The sequence below is a fragment of the Triturus cristatus genome, chromosome 6 (assembly GCF_964204655.1).
Source record: "Triturus cristatus chromosome 6, aTriCri1.1, whole genome shotgun sequence".
In the NCBI taxonomy this organism is placed as follows: Eukaryota; Metazoa; Chordata; class Amphibia; order Caudata; family Salamandridae; genus Triturus; species Triturus cristatus.
Window position 1 is genome coordinate 19,357,296 of NC_140589.1, and position 23,254 is coordinate 19,380,549.

General features: G+C 47.5%; 1 protein-coding gene across 1 annotated transcript in view; it reads right to left on the reverse strand.

The window, feature by feature from the left end:
• Positions 1-23,254, reverse strand: part of LOC146813655 (cullin-9-like) — a 570,887-nt gene that overhangs the window by 269,250 nt on the left and 278,383 nt on the right. Inside the window, exons 15-16 of the mRNA XM_085610143.1 lie at positions 9,145-9,371; positions 6,298-6,535 (exon numbers count right to left, since the gene is read on the reverse strand). Of these exons, the coding sequence (XP_085466269.1) occupies positions 6,298-6,535; positions 9,145-9,371 (465 nt within the window). The remainder of the gene's footprint in view (positions 1-6,297; positions 6,536-9,144; positions 9,372-23,254) is intronic.

Sequence of the window (23,254 nt, forward strand, 5' to 3'; positions counted from 1 at the left end):
CGGGGTGGACTGGTGTGCGGCGCAGGAGCGGACTCTTTATCAGGCACGTGGCTGTCCCAAGAAATACCGGAAGGTGTGGGGGAAATGGCTGGGCAATATACCTTAGCGGGGTGGGTTGGGGGGGGGGGGGGGGGGAAAGGTTTTGGGGGAGGGTGGAACTGTGCTGTGTGGTGGGGATTTGGAGGACCAGATGATTTCTGTTGTTGTAATGCTAAAAACAATAAAAACTTGTTTATCAAAAATAAATAGAGGTAAAGGCGGTCGGCCATTTTAGGAGATTGATGGGCTGTGAGGTAGACAGGAGTAAGGCACCTGAGTGAGGAGGTTGCTGCACTGGAGAGGGAATTGACAGGTCTTAGGATCTGCGTGGCTTCCCCCATCCGCTGATACCACCCTCGACCTCTTGACCTGTCCCTGACTCCAGCCACAGATTTGGGGACTCATCTCTGATTTAGGGGCTCCTGTTAGTCAGAATCCCTGTTGTTGCCTGAGACTCTGGAAACAAGTGACTGAGCCCCTGTAGCAAATGAGTGGCTGACTACCTGACCGTTGCGGTGCGTCCCTTGCACACTTAATTTCAGCCCCCCTCTGAGGAACGGTGACGCACTGTACCAGCTGAGCGCTCTATTGCCCGAGTTGCAACTGCCCCCAGCGCTGTGCCAGCGGAGCGCGGCGTAACCCTATCCCCTGATGCCCAAGAACTGAAGGTGTCGTTCGGCGCTGAGGCAGAAAGTACCCTGTACCCAGGAGGTGCCACGCGTGCGAGACTCACCGCCGCTGGCCGGGACTCCGTGGGCCTGTACGATGTCCCTGAGAGGCGTTGTGACTGGAGATCACCGCCGCTAGCCTGAGTTGAGGGATCGCCGGGTGCTGCGGGGGAGTGGCCTGAGGTGAGCCGGGAGGTCCGGAGAGAGAGTCAGGACTTCCTGGTTAGAGCCGGCGTGTGGATGACGCGTCGGAACAGCTGAGGAGAGACGCTGCCAGTAGGCCTGGAGGCCGTCTCCCTAGCAACTCGTGACCGGGGCCGACGTCGAAGCGCCGCCCCCGGCTGCTGGAATTCGGAGGAGGCCGCGCCTCTTCACCGTGTTGCTTCAGGCGGCCCCCTCATAGCGAGACTCGCGAGCAGGAAAGTCTGAGGGGGAGGTGATAGGCGGGTGTGCTCCATTACCGCCCCCCCCCCTGAGTCAAAGAAAAGGTCCCCCCCCCGTGTCTGCAAAGTGAGCCGTCAACCCCGGAAGAAGTGAGAACTTGGCTCATACTTCGCCGATCGTCATGGGAGGAGGAACAAGAGGTTGACAGTAAGCGGGGCATGAGCGGAGGGCAGGAAATGCACGGGGGTTGGTGAACTTAAAGCCAGATACTGGGAGATAAGAAACTACCAGTGCCAGGAGAGGTACACTTGCGAGACTGTGATCAATATGTTGGGGACTCCCAGGGGAGAGGGAGAAGTGGGGTTCAAATGTGTTAATCTGGTTCCCAGTAAATGGGATGGTTTATGCGTAGATGTTCAACCGAATGAGTGTGACTACCAGTCACCAAGAAACTGCAGGTGTAAGCTCAAATGTAACAGTGATTCCTAGCAACCAGATAAGTCACCAGTACAGCGCCTATTGTGTAAGAGTGATCATATATGATAGACCAGAGTACAAGAAGTGAGGTGTGTAGTGTATCCCACTGTCTGAAGGGCCACCTGTGGGCCTGCTGATCATCTGAGGAAATGTGTTAAGAAAATATGACATGAAGTGGTAAATGTGGGGATGTAATTTGAAATACTAGAATCAAGGCGCTGGTTCGACATATATGATAGTGGTTGGGAAGGTGCTAAACTGGGGCAAAGAAAGGAAGTACACTGTTGTTCTGAATACCTTGTGATGTAAATCCTGAGTTGTAATGAGGGTGGCACTTGGAACAATCTCGTCATCACCCAAGCCCCTTGGCTGTGGAGTCCCGCAGGGGTCGGCCTTAAGCCCCCTTCTGTTCAATGTCTACCTTGCTCCTCTCTTTACGCTAATTGCCAACTGGGGTGTCAAGGCAATTTCATATGCCGATGACACACAGTTGGTATTTCCGTATTCCGAGATCACGCAAGAGTCCTTTTCTAACTTCAAAGGCTGTCTTCAAGACGTAGCCCACTGGATGAACGCTAATAAATTAAAACTTAATGCCAATAAGACAGAGGTTATCTTTTTCGGCAAGGGCTCCCCGCCCGCGTCAGATCTTTGGTGGCCGTCGGAGATGGGTCCTGCCCCGTCACCCAGTCACACGGCAAAAAATCTTGGAGTGAGATGGGATGATTGCATGTCCTTTACCTCCCATATCCAACAAGTTGCCGGATGTTGTATGAGCAAACTGAGAAATCTGCGTAAAATCCTCAGACTCCTACCAGAAGACTGCCGAAAAAAGGTTATCCACGCCACTGTGACCTCAAGGCTGGATTATGCCAATGGACTCTACCTAGGCCTACCAAAATACCTGACACAAAAGCTTCAGGTAGTTCAAAATGCGGCTGCGAGACTGTTACTGCGAATTCCACTCAAGCAGTCAGTCTCTCCGCATCTTCGATCCCTACACTGGTTGCCAGTTGCCAGTAGAATAAAGTTTAAAGCACTAACGCTGGCTTTTAGATCCTTGCATGGCTCCTGCCCAGTATACCTGAAAAACCGTCTTCCCAGATACTCCCAAGCCCGCGCATTGCGGTCTAACTGCCGTGTTCAACTGACAATCCCACGCACGAAAAAGGCTCGACTCGGGGGTCGGACTTTTTCGGCTAACGTCTCCGCGCTGTGGAATACCCTGCCACACGAAATTCAGCAGGCCCCTTCCGAATCCTGTTTTAAGACACTGCTAAAAACTTGGCTTTTTAACCAACCACGCTAGCTTTTTAAATTTAATTTTTAATTCTCATTTTTATTTTTTTGCTATTTTAACTACTCCCAGGTCTTCTGTGTTCTACTAGCGCCGGGACACCTCCTCGCGAGGTAGCTGTCGCGCTTTATAAAACCCAGCATTATTATTATTATTATTAATGGATAATGTTAATTGAGTGCACCTATAACGGAAAGATAAAACTTCTTTTCTAAACCTAAACACTGTTTTGGTGTAGCGTCATTTTTGGGAAGTGGTGTAGCGCTGAAGTGCGAGTGGGTGTGATGCAAGCACGCCATGTAATGCTGGAGGGAAGGCCTTCCTGCCTGAGCCAGGCTACCCCAAGGATGTCAGGTCCAACAACCAGTTATTGTCTTATTCCTTGTTGATCCCTTTTGTTTGTAACTGTTTTGTTTGGTGTCTCTATTTGATGCCTGTACTGCAATTGTTACCTTCCTTTCCCTCCAATTGTGAAGCGCTCTGATATTCTTCGGGATCATGTTCGCGCTATATAAAACTTTATAAATAAATAAAATAAAATAAATAAAGAACAAGGGGCTGGGAGGAGGTATTTTGGAAATGGAGGAGGTAGGTCCTTTCTTCAATTTGCAACACCAAGTGGTCTGTCATGCCAGACCTGTAGATGAAACAACACACTTGCCCAAACAGGCTAAACGTGTTCTCTTGAGGGAAAACTAAAGCGGTTTTCCAGGTGGTTCCAGGGAGGATGAAGAGGAGCAGTAGGAGAAGGAGGTGAAGCTGGAGGGTGGCTGGCATGTATGACCGAATAACCTGATGTGGGTGATGGATGTGCATGGAAGGTTGATGCTGCTGAAATGGCAGCCTCTTAGTTGGCCACAAAGAGTACTGTACTGCATGCTGAAGTCTTAGGAAGCGGACACCAATCCCAAGGCCTGAGCCATAGCCCAACTATGCTGGAAATTTCTAGGGTCAAGTTTGCTTTGTTCCCAAAAAAGAGAGTGCCTTCACAGGGCATATCCATTAAATTAGCTTAGGCGTACCCCAAAAAGCCAGTCAGGAGAAGCTAATCTGGGAATCTGACGCGGAACACCACCGGGCTCTGGCTACCGAATCTGTGTATTGCTGCATCCTGTTCATCTATGATCTTCATCTCTGTGAAGTTGTTCTTGAGGTGGTCCGGGAGACCACGCACCACCATCTGTGCCCATGCCCCACAGCACCCAAGAGTACCTCACCAAAAGGGGTGAGGCATTCAAAGTTTTCAGGGCATACTTTCTTGGCCATGGCCTCCAGTTATTTAGACTCTTGGTCTGGAAGCACATTAGCAAAAGAGACTGGGTTTTGTTTTCTGTACGATGAGGCCTACATCACCAAGCTCTCTGGTGAAGGATTGGAGCACAGGAAAGATGGGTCTCACTGTTACGGCCGATAATTGCAGTAAATTTCCCAGCTCACTGAAGGCACTGACGTAGGGGTAGCTCAACCTTCCATAAAAACCTTACTGAATGAGAGCTATGGCTCCGAAGTGGCAGACGAGGGCTGGAGGATCTCAGTCAAGAGGTTTGCCTTAGTTGCTGGCATGGCAGTTCGGGTTGGACTGTTCCTATGAGGCACAGGGTCAAGACTGATTTGCATATGGCCAGGTCTAAACTGGGGTGGCATGGTGAGCAAAAGAATGATGGATTTAACCCGGATCTCTTGACTGGGGGTGAATGTCTTGATTTGTTCTGCATTCCGTCCATCAATTGTGTGTCTTTTGCTTTCTCCCCCCAAGTGCGCCAGGTATGCCCAGACATGGGTCTTGGGCTCACTGTGCCACTGGAATCAAGCTATCCTGGCTGAAGAGGGGTGAAACCCCGAAACCGGTCCTAGGATGCTTGTTTACGGTCCAGGGAGGACCTGGCTTGGCAGTTCGGGCTGGATTGTTCCCATGAGGCACAGGGTCAAGACTGATTTGCATATGGCCAGGTCTAAACTGGGGTGGCATGGTGAGCATAAGAATGATGGATTTAACCCGGATCTCTTGACTGGGGGTGAATGTTTTGATTTGTTCTGCATTCCGTCCATCAATTGTGTGTCTTTTGCTTAGTTTACTCCATGGGCTGGGGCAACTCTAGCACTTCGCAGCCTTCTAGCGGATTGCATGTTATGACACAACCTCTGCAGAGGGAATCTCTGAAGGACTCTCCAAGTCCACATCTTCAGAGGTGTCCAGACTGCTCGCATTCTGGAGGGCTAGGTAATCTGCAGAGACTGTGTGGGAAGGGTGCAGCAGATTGGCTGCTTCCCTGCTGTCATCGTTGTCACGTGGTATGACGTGGGAGATTTGGACGTGGTCTGAACTAAAACAAAAAATATCATCCAAACTTTGCCGTTGCTGGTCTCCGGCCAAGTAAGGATCCCGGATACCTCCCTTTACTGAGCCGCTCCCACCAGCGTCTATGAATCCCGCTCGAGCGCTGCAATATGGCCTTTGTGTTAGGCATAGGCTTCGAAGTTGTGTCCCCGCCAATGAAGTGGCAAGTGGCTGGGTGCTAGGCTCCAGCGGAGTATGGGGGAGTAACCGCGAGAGTATGTCTGGGATCGACGAGTAGGAAGGAAGAATCTGCTGGTGTTATCCTACGCTGTGACCAGAGAACACATTACATTATCAGATAATAAGAACTTTGGTGTTGACCGAGATTTCGCACAAAATGTTCAATTAAAAAGTACATCTAATTTGATTCTGGCATGGTAATTTAAATTCATATCCATCAAGCTGGAGCCAAAAAAGTGACAGCTCCCATTGTAATTCCCGTGGGATTCTTTGCTAACCAATACAGAAAGAATTACTGAACAGGGTTATACCAAACTTGGCCTGAAAAAAGTATCCTGAAGACTAAATAACAAAAACATACCTGATTTTGCCCAAGGGGGCTTGGACCAGGGAGCTGTGTTTGGAGCCCCCAGCACACCCTGATGTCAGCAAAGCTTGTCAAAGAATCAAGTGAAAGTATCCAGGGCACATAATGGATCTTCTGCAAAGACCGTGGAACTGGAACCGGGTTCGTGGAAAATCCTACATGGGACCTCTTGTTAGCCAGAGTGCACAAACTCTATGGCAGGGTTTGAGAACCCTTGGGCAACAAAAGGGCATCATGAACAACCGGAGGCCATGCCCAGCGGGGGCTCTCCACCCGTGACAGCAAGGTTGATGGCTAGCTAAACAAGCACAAAAAGATACTCCAGCAGAGATCAAGGACCTAAATACTGCCACATACAGCCAATCCGTTCACTCCCAGATCAAGAGAGAGAAAAGAGAGCCTGCGTTCAAGGACTGACTTGCTGCTGTACTGGGCCAGCGTGCCAATAAATTAAGGACAACTCTGGGACCAAGACCAGGACTCTTCACTCATCTCATGTACCGGGCAATCGGTAAGCATTATACTTCCAAAGCTAGGGCAGCATTACCGGAGGATCCCAAGCTGGATGGCCTTCTCCATTCGGAGCTGCTCAAGGTTTCTCAGCAGCATCAGGAACCAGTTGCGGTCTTTGAGGAGCTCAGGAATCTCATGTTCCACAGAAGCAGAATCATCACAGATAAGGCGCTCCAGGGCAAGAATGATCTCTTTTGGTAGACTAATCTCCTTCAAACTGACAGATAACTTCTTCAGATCTTTACCCTTGAGGTAAAAAGGTGAGCTGGAATCTGCAAGACACAAGCAAGATGCTATGTACACAAATGCGGCATCACACTGCAAAAGCACACTGGAAGCAAGAAGACAAAGCTATCTGTCTGGAACCCAAGTGCTCCAGTGCTGGTATCTTTGATCGAGTCAAAAGCTTCTGAAACATTTCAAGTTAACAAGCTGAAAGCATTTGGTTCATTATTATTCCGCCAATACAAACAGTATATGTTTTATTAGCCCGTTAATCTTTAAGCTAATGGGTGAAGCGACTAATTACACCTCAGTTTGTACGATCCATGTGCAGGCAGAACATAAACTCCCCAATTTACAACAGCCTCACCTAGGAGGAGAAAGATGCAGCACAGGTGAACCTATGAAACATCAATGCTCGATAAATTCAGCAACACGTAAGTCACTCTGTCTCTCCTGGCACAACACTGTTTCAAAATACACATGATTTTGAAATAGAAAAAGCTGTCTGCAGAGGGTTGATGGTTGGAGGTCTTCTTTAGTCAACATTAGCTCTGCAAGAATGCATCAAACAATGTTGGCCGCATACTCAAAGCCTTCAGTGCTGGCATCAAGTGGCAGTGGATGTAGGTATGTTGTATTTACATAGTGTGAGCATTGCCGAAAGGCAGCAGAGTGCTCTTTACAGAGTGAAGTGTGACAAGAGGGGTAGCTGGTTTGTGGACTCTTACTGCTTCATACTGCAGTGTACTTTAAAGAGTGAGATCTCAGCTCCTTCGTAACCTGCCTCAGGGCTTGATTGCCCATCATGGACACAGGGGTGTTGTTGTATTAGTTCATTTTTCTTGCTCTTCTTCATCTCCAATCTGATGGTCTCCTGGCTGTGGGTGTGCTGAGCACCACCGGAGGTGGTGCGTGTGTCCGCCAGATAGGAAAGGGTGCAGGCTGTGATGGCTTTGAGGATGATGCAGCAAGTTGTATGAATGCCAACGACCTGCAAGAGGAACCAGTGAAGTTCCATACGAGCGGGGGCCTATTATCCCACTCTTTGGGTGGCACCAGGCCATTCTGCGAAAAATATCCTCTTCTCAGGGAAAAGTCATTGGCAAGGAGTTCGATGAACTTCTTCATGTTTATGGGAAACAAAATAAACCACAAGAGAAAACCAACTGAACGATTTGGCAGTCCCTACAAGACCGCGCTATAACTAGGCAATCAAAGTAAGGGCATAAGTGCAAACCCTATACAGGCACAGACAGAAGGACACTACAGGAAGCAGCTTTGAGAGGGACCACCTCTGGATTCACACTAACACAGAGTGGGAGACATCTGTGCTAATAATCCTACACCCTCGGGAAAATCTAGGCAGTGCTGACGCTACTTCCTAACGCCAATATAAAAGTGGTCTGTTTGAAATGTGTTTACTAGGAGGCGCGGCCCAGAATGTAAAAGTGTAATCAGGGCAGCTGTTTCTTGGGGATAACGAACCCCCTAAAGAGAAGCCCGAGGCCCTTCCCATGTAGAACGGTGGCATTCACTTTTCACACTTTTTTTAAAATAATTTTTTTATGCAAACATTTTCTCTTTTCTCCCCAAAACCCAAGCGGAATATTCATAATAATGCAGAATAAAACTGCACCATATCATAGCAGAAACATATGGAAAATACAGGACTTTATCAAAAAGGCAAATCAAATATTAATCTTAAATCAAAATATTGCACAAGCAAGATAAGGATGTCAAAACATTCCTTAATCGAAGATACTGGTAAACAATAAACAGAAGGCCAAAATTAATTGATGCACCAGGCCCATGAACTAGGGCATTACGCAGCAGACACAAACACACAAGTACAGGCAAAGGTGATCAAACAACCAGTCGCCCCAACACTTTATCCCGAATCACTTATACTAGTGAGCTGTGCCGAGATCCACTCTGTATTAGGTGCCCAAATTTGAATGCCTTTCCTCCTTACTTTTAACCTTTGCGAGCATATAATGCCCTTTCCAAATGATATCTTGCCAACAGACACGCTAGCCATTGATGGAAGAAGGCAGGGCAGGGTCTAACCCGGGTGAGGCAATACACAGTCTGAACACAGTCCTAGCCACAAATACAAAGGACTGGGCGAGTTGGGGTAACTTCACTATGTATCCTTAACTCATTGCTCCAGCTGACCTCAACTGCCGCCTCCACTTCCACCATCCGATTAGACTTCTATGCTCTGCCTGCCTCTCTCTTGCACACACCCCTGGCATCCGCAGAAGCAGAATAGCCTTCTCCTACCTTGCACCCAAAACTTGCAACGAAATATCTCTACGCATGAGAGCCTCCTCCTCACTTCTGATATCCTGCAAGAAGCTGACCTCCTGGCTCTTGAATTAACACCCGGCAGATGACCTACACACCTGCTCCAGCGCTCAATACCCTTCGGGTGAGAAGCTGCGCTTCACAAATCCAACTAACATAACATAGAAGGATGACTTAAGCAAGACGTTTCAATGCTGGTGTGTGGAACAACTATTAACAATTTCACAGGATCTAAAACAGCTCTGGATGGTTTATCCAAACAGTTGATCCTAGGCCCAAATCTTGCAACTGCCCCAAAAAAATCGAGGAGAGGTGGCCAAGAGGAAACAAACCAGTTGTCACCTTTTACCTGACAAGTCAGACTCAGCATTGTCCACATCCACAGGCAGCTTGTGTTCAGCGAGACGGTTCTTGATGATCAGGGAAAGCATCTCACTTTGGGGGCTGGCCATACTCTCACAGCAGCTCTGTAGCACCATATGGATGCCACAGTTCATCAGTTGTTCTGCCAGCCCTCTGTGACTGTTTATTAACATATTCACCACTAAGAGACCATTCTCCACCGCCGAGAAGCACCTGCAAGAAGAGGACAGAGGAGAGGTCAGTTCTGTCACAATGTCATCTGAATATCAGCAGCTGCTGTCGCCAAGATCGCAGAACATTAAAATGTTTGGGAATAAATGAAAGAGAAGGTTTTACAACCCTAAAACTATGTACTGTTCGCAAATGCCATGCTTTTGTAAGATTGGCCAAAAGCAGCAAATAACCCATGATTCAGTTAAAAAACATAGTGCTTTCCGTATACTAGTAACATGCTGTCTCTGCTTCTATAGCGTACAGAGGCTTCAGTGGACGGACAGGCTCTCGAGAAACTCTAGGACGGTCACTGCTTCGTTCATGTGACATTCAAAGAAAATGTGACAATCAAATTGATTATTCACTGAGAATGCGTGTAACAATTTGGTGCATCTTACGAATAAACGACAAAGATGAATGTGGTCTTTTAGGTTAACACTCAATCTTTTACTTGTTTAATGTTTGGAACAGCAAACCCATCCATTTAAGAAGGACTCATCCTGTACCTGAGAAAGAGATCAGATATGGAGGAAAGGATCGGAACAATCAGCTGATGATTGCGGATTTGAGGCAGCTGCAGAGAAGTCGCCTTAATCTCGAAACGGCTCAGTGCACTGTAAGATATGATCTTTAAGACAACTCAGGCAGCTGCAGAGAAGTCGCCTTCATCTAGAAACCGCTCAGTGCACTGTAAGAGATGATCTTTAAGACTCAACTCAGACAGCTGCAGAGAAGTCGCCTTCATCTAGAAACCTCTCAGTGCACTGTAAGATATGATCTTTAAGACTCAACTGTGAGAAAGTGGCTCTGTATATACTGTTCCTTAATAGGTACAGGGTGTACAGAGTCCACAGTCCCCCAGGGTTTGACAGAGGTTAAAGTTAGATATAACCTTACTCTCTAAAGTGGTAGCCTGGTCGAGCAGTAAGGCAGTATCAGAGGACAGTGGTAAAGCATTTGTTGTACACACTCAGTCAGCAAATGGTCTCACACACTCAATAACTGAACTCTAGGCCAATGGTTTATATATAAAAAAAATATATGCTTGTTTTATTTTAGAACCAACAATTGGAATTAAAATATACTTTCTTAGAATGAGATGCTTTATATAAATGCTTTATATAAATGCTTTTGCAATATGCAATTGACTTTTGTAAACAGTTACAAGTGGTTGCAATAGGCAACACTATTTTAAACACAATAATGCATTGAATTCAATGTAAGTTTCAAGTTATTTGCAACAGATTACTTTTAGGATTACTTTTGGAGTTCCAGGACTGGATCCTAGATTCAGTCCTGGGTCAGTACTTAGAATCAAGTGATGAAAGTCGACTTAATTGTTGTGATGATTTTTAAATCAATTTTAGCCATTTTAAAAGTTGACAGAAAATATTTCAGAGAAAACAGTCAATGATTCCCTATGGAAGAAAATTCAAGTTGCAGGTACAGTATGTTCTTGTTACTTGTGTAATCCAGTACTGGGTACCTAGACTCAGTACTGGGACCTTTATCCAAAATAGTTAAGTAATTACGTTTTCAGATATTATACGATTTTTAAGGAATATTTAAAGATTTCAGAAATTGACAGAAGAAATTTCACAGAAAAACAGTCAATTGTTTCCTATGGAAGAAAATTGGGTTACTGGTAAGTACAGTTGTAGGTATTTTTCAGAGTCAGTGCTGGGCACCAAGATCCCGCACTGGGAGCTCACCTAAGAGCAGGTGAGTATTTTCGTGTTCGTTACTCGGCTGATTTTTGGTGAATATTTTAAGATTTGAAAAGTCCACACTTAGAAGAAATTTCAGGAAAAAGCCAGTCAAGGTTACCCTATGAAGAAAATTGAGTTATCGGTTTAAAGGTAAGTACTCGACTGGCAGAGTTGAGGTTCTGGGCATAGACTCAGGGGTCCCCCAGGGTCAGGTAGGTACAGTTGGTTCACCCTCAGCGGCTCTAGGGCGGCCGGGTGCAGAGAGAGTTAGGCCCAATGTTATCCTATGAGGGATAGGGGGGCCTTGGTTGGTGGCTGCTGACTAGCAGGCCACGCGGCTGTGGGAGCTGGGCTCCGGGTCACTTACTCAGGGCAAGTGGGGAAGTAGGTAGGTGTAGAGTTTTCACTGCCAGGGCCACTCGGGCGGCTGGGTGCAGGGTGCTTTTGAGCCTTCGGGCGCTCAATTGAGTTCAATGGGAAATCTCATGTTTAGAAAAAGACTGCAAGCTCGGGGACGAGGATTCTTCAGGTGCCACCACCACTTCGAGAGGTAAGTTGGGTAGTTGGAGGATAGGTAGGTACCCCGGGAGTGGGCACAGGGGGCCGCGGTGCGCCGCGTGCAGGGGTGCCTTTTGGTGTTGGGAAATCTTACCCTCTGTTGATCGCGGTAGGGGGGGCACCTTGTTCTGAGGCTGCAGGCTTCTTCAGGAGGGTCGAGGGAGGTCCTTGGGTGCCGGACTCGGGGTCACAGTCGCCGTGGGGTCGTCCTCGTGGTCTTTGTTCACTCCGGCACTGGCCAGGCTTGGCTGGTGCAGAGTGTGCTGGGTTCGCAGTTCCGGGCTGCTGCCAGGGATTAGAAATAGGTTTTGAGTAGAGCCTCTACTCATGGGATTTCCAGGAGCTTAGAGTCAAAAGGTAGCCAGGTCCTCCGGGGTTTGTGAGGTTGCTGGCCACAAGAGATGCCGGGTTGGAGCAGGAGCAGGTTCGAGGGTCGACAGGCCAGTAGGGCTGGGGCAAAAGCAGTTGTTGTCTTTCTCTTCTTAGCAGCTGCAGGGCAGGTCTTCTTTCTTCTTGCTCTTCTTTGTAGTTTGGAACCTGGAATCTGGGGAAGGAAGGTTCAGGGTGCCCCTAAATACTAGATTTAGGGGCGTTACAGGTAGGTGAAGGGCAGGGACCAATGGGTCCCTGTCCTGGGGTGGGTACACCCCCATCCTGCCTCTCTCCTGTGGGAGGGGGGCAGTAGCCTAGTCCTGATAGGGTAGGGCTCCCCATCTTCAAGATGGCGAGAGCCCGGAGATGTGCTTCACCTCGCCTCCCCCACCTGAGGGGTGGGGTTGGCAGGCTGGCACATCCCCTGTCCTTATTTGGGGTTTCCTGCCAGATTGGGGGGTTGCAGTGGCCTGGGGAAGCTCACAGAGGCGGCATGCCTTTGAAGCTTCCCCCTGCCCATCCTGGGGGAGGAGATTTTGCACCTCGCCCAGGATGTGCATTGTTGCAGGCCCAGGAGAGCAGGGGCTCTCCTACCCAGGGGTCCAGCAACATGTCTGCTGTGTGGCAGCCTAGGCAGCCTCAGAGCAGACGTGGATTGTAGGTTAGGTTTAAGGGGGCATCTCTAAGATGCCCTCTGGGGTGCTTGGTACATTAAATCCCACACTGGCATCAGTGTGGGTTTAATGTGCTGAGAAGTTTGATACCAAACTTCTCAGTCTTCAGTGTTGCCATTATGGTGCTGTGGAGCTCGTGTTTGACGAGCTCTCAGCACCGTGTACTCTTAAATGGCAGCACTGCACTTACAGTGCTCAGGAATGGACCTGGGTACTGTAGGGGCACAGGGCTCCTGCTCCTGTGCCCACACCATTGGCATAAGGCACCCAGCTAGAAGGGTGGCTGATGTATGCCATGGCAGTGTAGGTGATGGGCATGGCACACAGGGGTGTGTCAAGTCGACTTTGTTTTTGTCTTGCACCCAAACACTCAGCCTGCAAAGGCAGTGTGTGTGTGTAAGGGTACAGGGCCTCTAAGGGTGGCACAATGAGTGATGCAGCCCTTAGAGGCCATCCCTGGTCACAAGGCCCTGGATACCTAGGGTACCATTTACCGGGGCTGATATGTGGCCAGGGTTTGCCAATTTGGGTTTTGTTTGTTTTAGGGAACGAACATAGGCCCTGGGCACCTGATTGGCAGGAGTCCAGGGCACACTCAGTCAAAGTACATTCAGCAAAAAGTGGGGACATACCATGCAAGAAAGATGGCACTTTCTTACATCAACTCAGGCAGCTGCAGAGAAGTCGCCTTTATCTAGAAACCGCTCAGTGCACTGTAAGAGATGATCTTTAAGACTCAACTCAGGCAGCTGCAGATAAGTCGCCTTCATCTAGAAACCGCTCAGTGCACTGTAAGAGATGATCTTTAAGACTCAACTCAGGCAGCTGCAGAGAAGTCGCCTTCATCTAGAAACTGCTCAGTGCACTGTAAGAGATGATCTTTAAGACTCAACTCAGGCAGCTGCAGAGAAGTCTCCTTCATCTAGAAACCGCTCAGTGCACTGTAAGAGATGATCTTTAAGACTCAACTCAGGCAGCTGCAGAGAAGTCGCCTTCATCTAGAAACCGCTCAGTGCACTGTAAGAGATGATCTTTAAGACTCAACTCAGGCAGCTGCAGTATTTCTGGAAACACCCAGGGGGAAGCACTGAGGGCAGAGACCTCTCTCAACACAGAAGACATGTTTGCATGGCTGTAACTACCCAGAAGATTTTGAGGGATACACTGGAACACCCCAGTGACTAACCCAGTTAACTCAGGAGCCATTCTGTCACGACAGTCTCAATGGCATAAGACAATGCTTAGAGTGCTGTGTCTGGAAGCAGGATTAAGTGTGGTCCAGCGTTATCGAGGTTAAGTAGGCTCCAACTGTGACAACTGGAGTCATTTGCCGCTGATGAGTTGAGCCCCTAAACCCCAAAACAAATGCTCAGACTTGACTCTTAATGGTAACGACTCCAGCGGTCCAAAAATTACTCCACATACTGGTTTAAAATAGAAATTCTCAGTCAAATACTACCCAATAAATGAGTGTCCAGAGCCCGTGTTGTTTGATCGTTTGCCGCATCGCCAGCCCGCATCGTGTAAGGAGGGGGACTGCAACATCCATAGTCCCACGCGCCAGGGGAGGCGTAGACACATCTGCAAAGAGCCAGGAGGCGCATAAGAGGTGGCTGGGGCTCCCGCAGCGCGGAAGCCCCTGTTTGATCGTTTACCGCATCGCCAGCCCGCATCTTGTAAGGAGGGGTACTGCAACATCCATAGTCCCACGCACCAGGCGAGGCGTAGGCACACCGGCAGAGCGCCAAGAGGCGCATGAGGCAGCTAGTGCTCCAGCAGCGTGGGACGCGCACGTGCATGCCCGGGACACACCTGGGCAAAGCCCAGGCCCGTCCACGCCCATCGGAGCCCGGTATAGGCTGGGCTGGGTCCCCCTCTGACACCTGGGTACCCGCACAGGATTTTTCCTCCCAACCGCCAGGTACTGTTGTATAAAAAAATTTCTGTATTTGTGTAGAAATTGGCCCTGCCCAAATACAACTTTCATCATGAGCAAGCGCAAAGGAGTGGCAGGGACCCTAGATGCATTCATTGTAAGGGCTGAATCCTTGTTAACCCATGAAATAGAAATGACTGAACGACGCCTCTCTTTAGACCCCAGCACACTACAGAGTCATTAGGCATCCCCAATTTGGATGGGACCACACAACTGCCCTCTACTCCTCCATCCTTGTCTCAGAATACCCCCTTGGTAGATCAGGATGCATCACCCATGACTATGTTCAATGGGCCTAGCATATTCACCAGAGGAAGTGTTGCTAAAACCCGTGGCGAGTCTAAGGTGAGAGTTCCACCAGCCAAACGGAAGCAGGGCGTTGTCACTCAGAAATCTAAAAGTACAAAAAGTCTCAGATCTGCCAATCAGGCCACTCATACAGCAAACCGTGTAACCATATAAACTAATTCCGTTAGTACTCAGACCGATGCCGTCTTTCCACCAACAAAAGAAGATTCCCCTGGGGGGGGGGGGGGTGGGGGGGTGTTCTAGCCACCGCTGTGGAGATCACTTTGGAATCAGCACTATCTAATTTCAAAGAATTGCTTGACCGGAATCTTACCCCCCTTTGGGAAAAGCTGGATCGTCTGGTTACCTCTATGGGTATTTTAACTAACTGTGGTGCCAACGAGTCCCCAAAACCGGGTGATAATTTGGGGGTGAGACTCTCTATGTTGGTAGATGCTAATTCAAGACCCGATTCACTAATTCCAAGCTCTACCACGCACAAAGCACCTTTATCTACTAACCCTCGCACTATTTGTCGTAAACCCAAAGCACCTTATTCGCAGAAACTTAATATTGAGCAGGGCAACTCAGAGGACCAGTATCAGGAGCTCACCTTGAGAACCATGGGTTTATGCAGCGGACAACCTGAACTTTTAGCTTCCGGGATGATATCATCTGACTTATGCCGGAACACTACAGCTAATATGAGGAGTAAACATCCGAGACCTAATCACAATGTCTTGAGTTTACCACCGGCCACTTGCCCTTACGTATTGGTTTTGGCTCGTGTACCCACTCTATTAGAGGACCAGAGGGAGTCTTGGTCTGATCTCCTTAACAAGACTGTGGACTGGTTAACTAAACATAAAAGGTTTCATCCGTCTTGTATGAACGAGATCCTTATGGTCCGCAGAGTTGGGTGGGTTGGACAATCCCCCAAAAATATTGATGGACACTGTCTTGTGATCAACTTCCGCAGGCCTCATTTAGTTTGTTGCATATTAAGTTTTTGCGAGCAAACTTTTACTCAAAGTCATGGAATTTGCACGCTCCCCATGGGTTATTTTTATAAACCACAATTCAGGCCAACTGATCACATGTTCATTCCGACCCCTGTATCCAATAGATTTCAGGCCTTGTCAGTTCTGGATACACAGGATTGACAAACACCCTCATCGGGACATCGACTTCGTCCCCGAGAAAATTCCCAGGATTTTGCCTCTGTTTCACTGATTGACATGTCAGACGATCAGCTAACAATATTTAAAGCAAAGGTAGACAGAGATTGAAGCATTTCGAGCTGGAATGTGGCTGGCCTTCAACAGAGGCTTGGTGACCCGGACTGGTTATGTCTAATAAAGGATCAGGATATAGTTATGTTTCAGGAGACCTGAGCCAACCAAAAATGACATATTAACGGGTTCCACTGCTATAATATTGTAGCCCTCAGTCCCAAATTTGGCCGCCCCTTAGGGGCCTATTTATTGGGGTCAATATTGCTGCAGGGGGCAGCATCAAGATTCTACCCATTAATAGTTGTAATTTTCAAGTTTTACTGTATTAAAGGAGAGTCTCTTTTTATTTGATTAATTTTTATAACAATGATTTTAATTCTACCCCCAATGGGCATTTCATGAAGCTCTTGATTCCCAGCACGAAACAGCAACAAATTACTGGTATCATTCTGGGGGGTGATTTTAATGCGAGATTAACAGATGGACCATATAGATCAGGGTTTCAGACTTCCATCTCTACCTGCCGTAGGGGCGTTGAGTTGGCTATGTTTTTGAGCACGCACAATTTCACCAATGTTATGGACATTGTGGGCGCAATATATGTAGATAATCATTTTGTGCCAACATTCAGAGAAAGGGGGTGTTCTTCGACCATAGACTTCTTTTTCATATCCCCCCATCTTGCTGACCACTTAATGGAAGCTGAAGTTATTGTTAAGACTCAAGGGGATCACAATCTATTAGAATAGGACTGAGTCTAGTATCACGGCCCATGTTCATTTCTGAATGCAGGGCCAGGAATTTAACACCCTCCACTGACAACTTGAGATTAATATGGAGGGGTACAGATGATAATAAATTGTTTCAGACAGTGGTAAAGGACAACATGCATCTCATTAACTCATATTTATCAGCCCAAGATCCACTCCCTGAAGCTGTCCTTGATTTTAATAAACTCTGCGTAGCCATAAAAAAACTTTTGTCACAACCCACCTCCCGTGTAAAACGTGACCCCAGATGGTTCAACCATGAGTGCTCTGAAGTAAATAAACAACTGCGCAGAGCCCTATCATCCGACCCTAGATGTAACCGGGAGGTGAAATCGGCCAGGCTGAGGTACAAAACTGCAATCGGAAAGCAGAAATTTGAAAACCCGATGGAAGGCATTAGTGGTAGCAGCAAACACTACAAAAGGTGATACATTCTGGTCAGCTGAGAGGGATCTGCGATCCATAGGACAGCTTCTTACTCCCATTAGCTGTACTATAGCAAGTGAGGCGTGGGAAAACCACTTTTCAGAAATCTATGCTGCACCCACTCGAGAGGCATATCACTTTGAGTCGGGCCACTAACTAGAATACAGATGACCATATCCGAAGTGGTAGAAGCGATTCAGCAGAGTGCGTGCAATAAAGCCCCTCGACCAGATGGCCTACCCATCGACCTCATTAAACACAAGCCAGACTTTTGGGCTCCTCTACTCTTAAATGTTTTTAATAATCTAATGTATGCCCCGTTACCCAGTTCTTGGCCCACAAGCATTATTGTTCCAATTTTCGAAAAAGGGGATCGTTCCCAACCCAATTGTTACAAGCCTATCTCCCTAATTGATAACACTTTAAAAATTTTAGGTAGAGTCCTGTACAACAAAAATTTAGAGTGGTCTGAGGAAAATTGAATTTTAGATCCCGGTCAACTGGGCTTCCGTAGCAAGATGGGCACTAATGAAGAATGCCTTAATCTCAATCTAATTGTGGGCAAATACACCATTGCGCGGGCATCTCCAATCTATTTGGCCTTCATGGATTTGACCTCTGCTTTTGACCTGGTTAACAGGTCAAAGCTCTGGTCTATCCTTCTGACCTATGGACTGGATGAGCCCCTGGTGTATTTTTTGCCGTACCTTCACAAAGATCTTAAAGCTCGGGTGAGGATTGGATGCGGGGGTGAGGTCACCGAAGCTATAGACGTAGGAAGGGGGGTTAAACAGGGTTGTGTTCTGGCCCCCCTCCTTTTTATTATTTACATTAATGGACTGAATAATACTCTGAAAACATTAACTCAAGACGTCCCAAAAATTAACGGAAAATCACTCCCCATATTACTCTATGCAGACGATGCAGTCCTTATGGGCCGCACTCTTGTATCCCTTGCGCACCCTAGTGCAGGGTTTTGTTAACTATAAGGATAGCTTGGACCTACGCACTAATTTAAAAAAGTCATTTATAATTTTGTGTGGTCCAAAGAAACATCAACTCAGTTCAATATCGGTGGGTAATCAGAAGCTGATGAACACTAGCACCTTTCCCTATCTTGGGATGGTGTTTGCTGCGAACGGCTCCATGAGCAAATTCTCAAAGGCCACCAACTCGATCCTTAGTCTTCCGCGCCCAAAGAGAACAGGTGCCATTTTAGCCAATTAAAAAAATGTTAAGTCCCAATGTGTGCCAACAGCCATGTATGACGCTGAGGTATGGGGCTTTGCCAAGAGTACCCGCATCCAACAGGAAGAAAACAGATTTTGCAGGAGGTTATTAGGCGTCCCAATCTCAACACCACAATACACTTGCCACAAGGATCTCAATCTAAATTTAATTGAAGATTTTATCAGGGCCCGCCCTGCCCTTTTTTGGCTATCGGTTTGGGAAAACCTGGCAGTATCCTTAACAAGAGAAATCATCAATGATTGCATGGGATGTGAGAAAGGGAAGGTCATACCATGGCTGTCAAGGGTGTACCAGAACCTATGTAGTGTTAGCAAGGGAAGAATCTTTTTGGATCCCAGCACAGCAATGACCACGAACAAAAATGAGCTTGAGAGTGTGCTCTATTCGTTATACAGAGTAGAAAGGATTGAAAAGGAATCTAAAAAAATCACTTGTCCATAGCTACATGACTATTCAAAATTCTGTACACCTGCTGGCTAACTACATTACCCTGCCTATGAGCCACTGGGAGGGGAGCCTTCTGTTCCGTCTAAGGGCAGGCACTATTACATTTGTATTAAGTTTTCCTCTTTGGCCACCACTCTGACCTTGATCGCATACCCTGTTCGTGTGATGGCCAGAGCGGCCAATCTATTTTACATTTCTTGTTCTTCCGCAATTACTATTTAAAGTATATTAAGTGGCTTTTAACCCCATATTTTAAAAAGCATATGCCCATCAGTTTAAAAAACATGCCCATCTGAGGCTGCTCTCTCTGGATGATGAGGAGCTGGTCTTCCGCACAGGCACTTTCTTGAGAACTGTATTTCGTGCACGTCAAATGATGTCTAATCTCTGAGCCTTTATTCATTTATGAATTTCTATAAACTCAAAGACTCTTTTACACTGTATGCTGCTAATGGTTTTTATTGTGACTCTTTGTGTATTTTTAAATTTGTTTGTTGTTGTGCTGTGCTTTTATGGATACGATATCCGAATAAAGTGTTTTGAATCTTGAACCTGAATGTCCAGACAGTGCTTACAAAAGAAAATGACATTAATACACAAACTATATATATTGCGCTTAAACAATAAATCAAGAAAAGCACAACTCATTAGCTCTTCCCAAACAGAGATTGGAGTCTAAACGAGATCAAACCACCTACACGCGAGCTTTTTGTACAAGATTTCAGTCTAATGGCAATGTGGTGCTCCAGAACCAACAGTCTGCGTTCCCAGTGCCAGCACCAGGACCTGGTAAGTGTTAGAGGTTTTGATGCACCCGCACCAAACTTGCTCAGGCCCACTCCGATTCCCACCTCTCAAACTAACAATAAGAGCCCCCCAAAAAGTGGACGGAGACAAACACAAAGACTGGAAGAAATGTTGATGAGACAGTTAAAAAGCCCTGTCCCGTCACTTACAATTCTGCAGCCACTACCATCAATCACACTTAGCCGTAATGGAGAGAGCAGTTACGACTTCGAGGTGTGCAAGTTTGATTCCCTCAGATCATGTCTACAGGAAGGCTCTCAGTGAGCCTGCATGGCAGTCGAGCTACTGGCAAAAATTAGAAAACCCACAGTGTGCACAAGAAAAACAACACCGGGCAGGGGAGGTTGCTCTTGGGAGCCATGAAGGTGGACTTTCCATGCCCACTAGAAGGCTCTTGAAAGGGTATAGCTGATTGGTTTATGAACTAGATGGACCCTTGAAGATCACCTGCACCTCTGTGTTCCAATTTGGCCACTAGTCTGGGGGTGAACAGGGTCTGGGATAAAGGTGGACATTTTTATGCTTGTGTTTTGGATAGAAGAAATCATATTTTCACTGGATCAAATATTTCCTGTACATAAGTGTTGTCTAGCTACCACTAGTGGAATGCTTTTTCTACTGACGGAAGATTTGCCGGTTTATTAGACAGGGTGAGATATGGACGGTCTGAGATGACAATTCTTAAAGCAGGAGCATTCTCCTAGAAGGTAAGAGAGAGAATGGGACATTGCCCCACACATAGATGCACTGGTTTATATGAGAGCTCTCACCACCATTCCTTCTTGAAGCAGGTGGACAGCCCTTTGCTAGGGTGTTTGTGTCATGGAATGTTCAGATTTGAAGAACAAGTTACTTACCTTCCGCATTGCTTCATCTGGTAGCGACTATCTAGCCGGAGATTCTTTACCATTGCATATCCCAAGGCATCAGATTGGATAAGGAAGATTGCAAATCTGACTAAATCAAAAGGTCCTTCAGGACTGAATGGGCGAAATGCCCATCATGAAAGACCTGACTGTCCAGGATGTAATATTTTGTGAACGTGTGCAGGGAAGCCCACGTCGCTGCCTGATAGATATCCAGGAAAAGAATGCTGCACGCTAACTCAGTTGTCACACCCTTGCCTCTGCTAGAGTGAGCCATCAGGGGGCTGTTTCTTGGCCAATGCGTAGCAGATCTTAATGCACAGGACAATCCATTGTGAGATGGTTCTTTACTGTACTGCTTTCCCTTTCTTTGTTTCCACATAACCCACAAAGAGTTGATCATCCACCCGGAGCAGTCAAGGTAGAATGACAACACTCTTTTTGGGCCCAGGTGGTGAAGTTTCCCCTCTTCTTTGGAGGGATGAGGTGGAACAGAGAAGGGGGACAAGGTGATAGACTGGCCAACACTGAAAGAAGTGACAACCTTTGGAAGGAAGGAGGCACGCTTCTAGAGAGCCAGTTTGTCTGCGTGAAAGGTAGTATAGCCAGGGTGCGCAGAGAGCACTTGTACTTTGCTGACCCTCCTGGCTGATGATATGGCCAATAAAAAGACAGTTTTGATGGTCATCAGCCTAAGAGGACAATTGTGTCGAGGCTTGCATGATGCAGACATGAGAAAGTTCAGGACCAGGTTGAGGTCCCACTGAGGCATGATGAATGGTGTAGGTAGAAACTTATGTTGCAGGCCTTTAAGGAACCTAAACAGGTGATTTAAAACGTGAAGGTTGCTCCAGCGACCACAAAAATGCAAAGATGGCAGAGCAGTAACATTTACCTGTGCCCAAAGCAGGACCCTGCTGGGTCAAAGAGAGTGCAAACAATAGAAATTGTGAGAGGGGTGAAGACAGAGGTGTCGGCATTTTAGGAGGCACACCAGGATACAAATGTTTCCTAATGGCATGTGTACACCGTCTTGGTGGAGGGACGCCTGGCAGACAGAATAACTTCACAGGCTTCGGTCGGAAGATCGAAAGCTGTCAACTGTCACTGTTCAAACTCCACACATGGAGGTGGAGGATGCACAGGTTTGGGTGCACAACCCTGCCCTGTCGCGACAGATGATCCTCCCGAAGAGGCAGCCTGATCAGAGGACTGATAGTCATGCTCAGCAGCTCGGGATACCAGACTCTCCGTGCCCACTCAGGAGCCACACAAATGATTTAGACCCGGGAGTTCCTGATGTTCTTGAGAATTCTGGTTAGGAGTGGTATTGGCAGGAAGGCAATACGTCTCCAAACAAGAGTCGCCTTGGGAACTCCAGTGCACAGAACTGCTGCCCTTGCACGTCCTTGGTGGTGGTGAACAGATCTTACCAAGTTTCTTCCCACTGCTGAAAGAAACCTTGTACCACCTTTGGGTAGAGATGCCATTCGTGATCCGCTAGACATCTTTAGCCGAGTTTGTCCGCTCTGGCGCTCAGAGAGCCTGACAGATGTTGAACCAACAGGGAAATGCCCTGATGTTCCAGCCATGTCTAGAGGTGCACAGCCCCTAGATGAAGGGTCCACGATCCCACCCCACCCAGTTTGTTGCAGTACCACATGGCAGTGGTGTTGTCTGTGAACACCTGCACCAGCCTTGCCCTGATCGCAGAAAGAAAGGCTATTAATGCCAAGCAGATCGCTCGAAGCTGAAACAGGTTTAAGTAAAGCTTGGAATCTGCCGGAGACCAGAGTAGTCTGATCTGCAACTCTCCCAGATGGCCAGAAGTGTTGTGGCTGGGGCAGGGAGAGGGGTCTGCACTGACCCAATAGCTGTTGGTTAGTCACCAGTGCAGGTCTTTTGCAGTTCTCTCCGAGATCAGGACTATGTCGTAGAGATTCCACTGATGCCGCGCCCACTGGGCCTTCAGGTCCCACTACAGAACCCGCATATGTCAGTGGGCATGTGTGACCACAAGGATGCAGGAGGCCATGAACCTCCGAGTCAGTCTCACGGAAATCCAGGATAGAGGCATCATAGTCAGAATATCCTGGACTCGTCACTCTGGAGGATAGAGGCTGAAACCTAGGCATCATAGCCAGAATATCCTGGACTCGTCACTCTGTAGGATAGAGGCTGAAACCTAGGCATCATAGTCAGAATATCCTGGACTCGTCACTCTGGAGGATAGCGGCTGAAACCTAGGCATCATAGTCAGAATATCCTGAACTCGTCACTCTGTAGGATAGAGGCTGAAACCTAGGCATCATAGTCAGAATATCCTGGACTCGTCACTCTGTAGGATAGAGGCTGAAACCTAGGCATCATAGTCAGAATATCCTGGACTCGTCACTCTGGAGGATAGAGGCTGAAACCTAGGCATCATAGTCAGAATATCCTGGACTCGTCACTCTGGAGGATAGAGGCTGAAACCTAGGCATCATAGTCAGAATATCCTGGACTCGTCACTCTGGAGGATAACGTCAGAGTCAGAACAAGTGG